General features: G+C 36.2%; 1 protein-coding gene across 1 annotated transcript; it reads right to left on the reverse strand.

Annotated features, from left to right (window-relative positions):
* Nucleotides 1-4,448: 4,448 nt before the first annotated feature.
* On the reverse strand, nucleotides 4,449-5,018 carry LOC139841793 (uncharacterized mitochondrial protein AtMg00310-like). Its single transcript, XM_071831992.1, has one exon. The coding sequence runs from the start codon at nucleotides 5,016-5,018 to the stop codon at nucleotides 4,449-4,451; it is 570 nt and encodes a 189-aa protein (XP_071688093.1).
* Nucleotides 5,019-5,792: the final 774 nt, after the last annotated feature.

Raw genomic sequence — 5,792 nt, forward strand, 5'->3', positions numbered from 1 at the left:
TAGTGTAACTAGCATGAACTTGAAAAGTGTGTGTTTGATCTTGAGTTTTGGATGATTAAATGTTGTTGATATGCTAAAGTGCAAGTATTAATTGTGTTACTAGCATCACTAGCTTTATTTTAATGTGTAGGTTGATTAAGAAAACTTTAATAACATGATTTATGAGTTTATGATTTTTGGTTAGGGTTTGGTGGTCTTCAATGTGAATTTTGATGCCTTAAATGCTTGACAATGTTGCTTGCAAGTGTTTAGTTGCAATGTATGTTTAATTACCTTCGAAACGGCATATCATTTATGTAAAATGGATCACCGAATCATGAAATGAGAGTTATGAACTTGGATGCAATTAATGATGAGCATTAAATGTGGTTTTGGTTGTTGTAAGTGGTAGATTGATTGATGAAATGTGTTTAATTGCGTTCCTCGTCAAATTACCTTTCTAACGGTATAAGATACATGTTTTGATTGTTTGCGGATCATAAAATGGGTTTGTTTGGGTTTTGGTTCGTGCATTTGTGCAATATCAGCAATCAGACATGTGCACTGATCTGGACGCCATCCAGATTCTTGGACGCCGTCCAGGCCTTCACATATGGATGCTGTCCAACCAATCTGGATGCAGTCCAGATGAACTGTCAGGTTCTGATTTCGTTGGTCGTTTACCATTTAATTCTAACTATGTTACGCACCTCGGATTCACATGTAACTTGTTCTAACATGCTTATATATGATTAAAAACCTTAGAAAAATAGTTCGGGACCCGACCCAAACGTGTTGACTATTTCGTTGACTTTGACCTGACCAAAGTTGACTTTTGATCAAACTTAACCGAATACTTATGCAATCATTTTAACGTGCTTTCATACTTGTATCTTGCATGAAACTTGACAACGTGACTCACATGCTATATTATCGAGTCGTAACGAGCCATAGGACTAATTGAACACTTTGACCGACGGTGTTTACCGATATTAATATGAACCTTTTTGTTTAGGTCAAGACTAGCATTCGTTCTTGCACACGTTACTTTGTGAAGTACATTATACTATACGTGCAACCAAGGTGAGATCATAGTCCCACCTTTTCAACAACTTTTACTCTTTAAACTGTGGGATGAGAAAACATATATGTATAATACTTTTATGCTTTGAACACAAGTACGGAAACAAACATTCCACGTGGAGTTAGAACAAAAAGGCCTCAATTCAATTATCATTAGTTACACTTGCATGGTGTAAACGTGAACTTTTGTTGTGTGATCACATGGGCTTGACAAGCCCTCATTCGGACGGTTCGCTACCGTTAGCGGATGAAATATATTTTCGAGTATATAGTGTAGGTTCTAACACTATGATAACGGGATTCGTGAACAGTTAAGTCTTGATAATTGGGTGCTCCACAAACGTATAACAACTTTGGAATGAAAACGATTTTGATAATCAACGTTATGGCAATACAAAATCTTGTGGTTCAAAAGCAACGTTTACTACTACACCTATGATTTCACCAACGTTTTTCGTTGCCAGTTTTCTATATGTTTTCTCAGGTCCTTGAACGCTAAATGATACATGCTTCCGCATAGTACTTTTTGATACTTGCTTGGATGTCAAGTATACATGCATACAGAGCGTCTTTTAACTTTACTTAAATTTGTGTCGCATAGGTTTCATTCGTACTTAAAACATTGTAACGTAACTAGCCTTTGAACTACTTGTAACACTTGAAACATCTTTACTTATGAAATGAATGCGACATACTTTTGGTCAAACGTTGTTTAAAGACTTATGACCGCGTAACGGGACCTAAGTAGACGGCGCCGTCAATGACGATTTTGTCGGGTCGCTACAAAAAAGTTCTTTTTGTTTCATATGTTTGTAGACATTACCATGTCCAGTTTCAAGTTCGTAAACATCATATTTAGGTAACATTCATCATAAGTTAGGCCACGAGATTTCTGAAGAGCTTCGTAATAATATACACTTATCATGAGCACTTGATTATAAAGCTTTAACCTTTGCGTGAGCCGAGCCCACGTCTTTAGTTTACCCTATACATTGTGCTACACCGATCGAGTGTACGAGTAACAATAAAATAGACACCTGCTATGTTTTAGGCGAGGTTTGTCAAACCTAACGGTACCGTCCCTATAAGTCGAGCTTACAAAGTAACTAATATAATCAAGCTAAGGGATTTTTGATCTGAACTCATATGTATATTCTTGGTAAGTTACTCGTGCCTAGTGAGTAAAATAGTTGTAAAAATAGTTTAAGAAATAGTTTCAAAAGCAGCATGTATCTCATCCCAAAAATGTTAAAGAAAAAGGGACTGTAGACTCACCTTAGTAAAAGCACTTGTAATTTCTTAGCAAAACGTACGATTGTCGAACAATCTCGACTGAACAACGTAACCTAAATAAGTAAATCATCTTAAGTATACACTTAAAGGTCAAATCATGTCAACCCATTGTGTACGCAAAGTCCTAGTGCTCAGACTGACTCAACGAATAAGTAAAAGTCAACTAATCCAAGCAAGTCAACAGAAGTCAACCAAAGTCAACCCTAAAGTCAACTCGGTCAAAGTGGTCAACTAAAGTCAAACATCTCAGTAGGTCATACAAACATGATCAATAAGTAAAATCTAGGTCAAGTATCACTTTACAAGTCATCATTAAGCATAATGCACTTTTGAACCTTAAAGCATGCCTTAGAAATTCGTACGTCGTAGAAATATCCAACTATAGCTTATAGCACATAAATCATTAATTCATAAACAACTCAAGATCATAACTACACTTAAAATTGATTCCAAAAAGTCCGGCCAAAGCCTCATACGATAAATAAAAGTCCAATATCAGAAAGGGTCAATTCATAGTTCGTTACAGAATATCTGCCCGCTCATCAGTTTTTAAACATTTTTCATAAAATATAGAAAATAGATTTGGATGAACGGACAATTGGAATCATCTAAAAACATCTCAAAATTTTAGTGATAAAATAATCAGAAACATTTTTTTAGCCAATTTGAACAGTTTCTCAAATCTTTACAGACTCATCAGTTTTTAATCATCAACTGGACACATCACAAAGATGAGCATATCTCTCATGGAAAATTACGTTTTCACAAGTTCACATACAAATGAAAAATGTATAGGAACACTTAAACTAACATATTCCAAAAGATGAAAGTCTAATTCAATCCCTAGTTCACTCTAGCAATTTTTATGTAACTTTGAAAAATGATTCAGCTCACTTTAAAAACCAAATCTTCGTTTTGACATAACGGGAGCATTACATAACCTTTTGATGCAAATATTAAGTCTAAATTGCATAAATTTTCACAAGGAATACAGTAGTACACTTTATATAAGCTAAAACATAAAGCATGCAACTCAGAAAATTCGTATATCATGCAAACCCTAACGAAAACTTCGATTAAGCATATCTTTAGCATACGATAACGAAATCACGCAATATCGGAGTCTAAAATTAATAAATTTTCGATATATTTCTAAATAAACATATTAAAAGTTCAGATCTCATGTCAATTAAATCAGATCAACAAGAAAAAAAATTTGTTTTTCGTACATACAACGTTAATTACGCAACTAAACGATAAATAACAACACATGACACCATTAATTGAGCACTAGACTTGCTTACACCATGTAATTGAAAAAAAATCAGATTTAAGAAAACTAGGGTTAGCAATTATACCTCAAGAACACAAATTGATCACACAATCGCGTAGAGAACGATCAAAGCAACAACGTTCGTGTACAAGCTTTCCTTCCAATTTTGAGTTTTGAATATGTGTGTGTGTGTGTGTGTGTGTGAAGGCCGACGGCTAAGAGAGGGGAGGGAGAGGAGAGTGTCGACTAGCTTTAGGGGAATTATTAGAGTTTCTAGTTTAGGATTTCCATTTATAGTCTTGGTTAGGGCCTAATTTAATCCCTAATTAAACATAAGCCCAAAGTTTAGTTCATAAGGGGTATGTGGGGGAGGGTTCGGCCAAATGGCCCACCTAGGGGTGTCCTGGGCTCGTTTTGCTAATTTACTCATATGCGCGTGGTCCGTTTCGGATGCCGTTAACCGTACCGGGTCTCCGAAACGTTAACTAGTCGTTGAAACAAAATCACCGGATTTAATTCATTATATAAATAATAAATTAAATTGGTTTTTCTTAAAGTTAATAATTATTGAAAATAATTATTTCGTCGTTTTTCTGAGTTTCGTAAACTAAAAAGCTTTCTAGGCGATTAACTTAATCGTAACGTTTTCTAGTTATTTCACCTTCCGAAATAAGTTCATAAATTAATATAGCCATATTAACTCAAGTAATCCACTAGGTTCAAGTATGCATTTATATCAATCAAACACATAAATTTCTAAGTAATCACCGTTAAACATTTAACGGACAAGTAACTATAGTAAACGGAAAAAGCCGGGTTGTTACACACCATCAGGTTCTAGATTCCACTGCCACGAATCATCAGCACTTCTCAGATGAACCGATGCAAGATCAGAGACTAGCTGATGAAGATTGCAAGAAAGCGGAGGATTACGAAGCCACTCCCAAGAAAAAGAAGAGCTATTAAACCTGTCCGATATCGTACGGTTTGGCCTAGTATCCAACCGGTAGAGACAATTAAATCGAGTGGCAAGAGATTCATTTCCAATCCAAACATCTTGCCAAAATCGTGTTGACATTCCATTACCGATAACTCGAGTCAGGGTGTTAAGATCAATAACATTTTGTGACTGTCGCATCGTGATAAACGAAACAATATCATACCAAAGGCCTTTAGTGTAACATCCAGGACCCGCAAATCCTGATTCAGGACCGTGAATTTCTTTGATCACACGAACCCACAAGGCATTTGGATTATTAACAAGACGCCAACGCCATTTCAAGAGAAGCGATAAATTGAAAGAATTAAGGCTTCCAATCCCGAGACCACCCTTTTCATGAGAAGCAAGAATGAGGTCCCATTTGACCCAGGCGATCTTTATTATCCCCATATTTCCACCCTAAAAAAATTGAGCACGGAGGCTTTCTATGGCTCAAATTACTTTAGAAGGTGCCAGGAACAAAGAGAAAGGATAGACACCAATACTACCGAGAACCGATTTGATCAAGGTAGTTTGGCCACCTATTGATAGAAGTGAGGCGTTCCAATTAGAGAGACGTGTTTTGAACTTGTCTATGATTGTGTTCCAGTTCTTTGATAGTCGCATATTACATCCCAACTCGAAGCCCAAGTATTTAAATGGGAGTGTACTAGTTAGACAACTAATAAGAGTGGCAGTTGCCTCAACTTGGTCTATGCTTACCTCGAACCCAATCAATCTTGATTTAGACAGATTTATTTTTAAACCGGAAGCACGAAAGAAATTATTGAGAATCACAACAATGTTTTGGACATCGAGATGATTCCATTAAGTAGTAATTACTACGTCATCGGCAAACATAAAGTGAGAGACATTAAGATTACCAATATTTGCACCCCGCAATAGATTAGAGGAACCATCATCACGAAAGGCGTTATGAAGACCCTCCATTATAATGATGAAAAGGAAAGGTGATAAAGGGTCGCCTTATTGAAGACCACAATGTAGAGAAAATTCAGAAGTCGGACTACCATTTACTAAAATCGATGCCCTTGCTAAAGAAAGGCAAGATCGAATCCAAGTTCTCCATTTGAGCCAGAAACCTAGATTTAAAAGTATGAAATCAAGATACCGCCAATTAATCGAGTCAAATGCCTTTTCGAAATCAACTTTAAGAATGGCAAG

The sequence above is a fragment of the Rutidosis leptorrhynchoides genome, chromosome 4 (genome assembly GCF_046630445.1).
Source record: "Rutidosis leptorrhynchoides isolate AG116_Rl617_1_P2 chromosome 4, CSIRO_AGI_Rlap_v1, whole genome shotgun sequence".
NCBI lineage: Eukaryota > Viridiplantae > Streptophyta > Magnoliopsida > Asterales > Asteraceae > Rutidosis > Rutidosis leptorrhynchoides.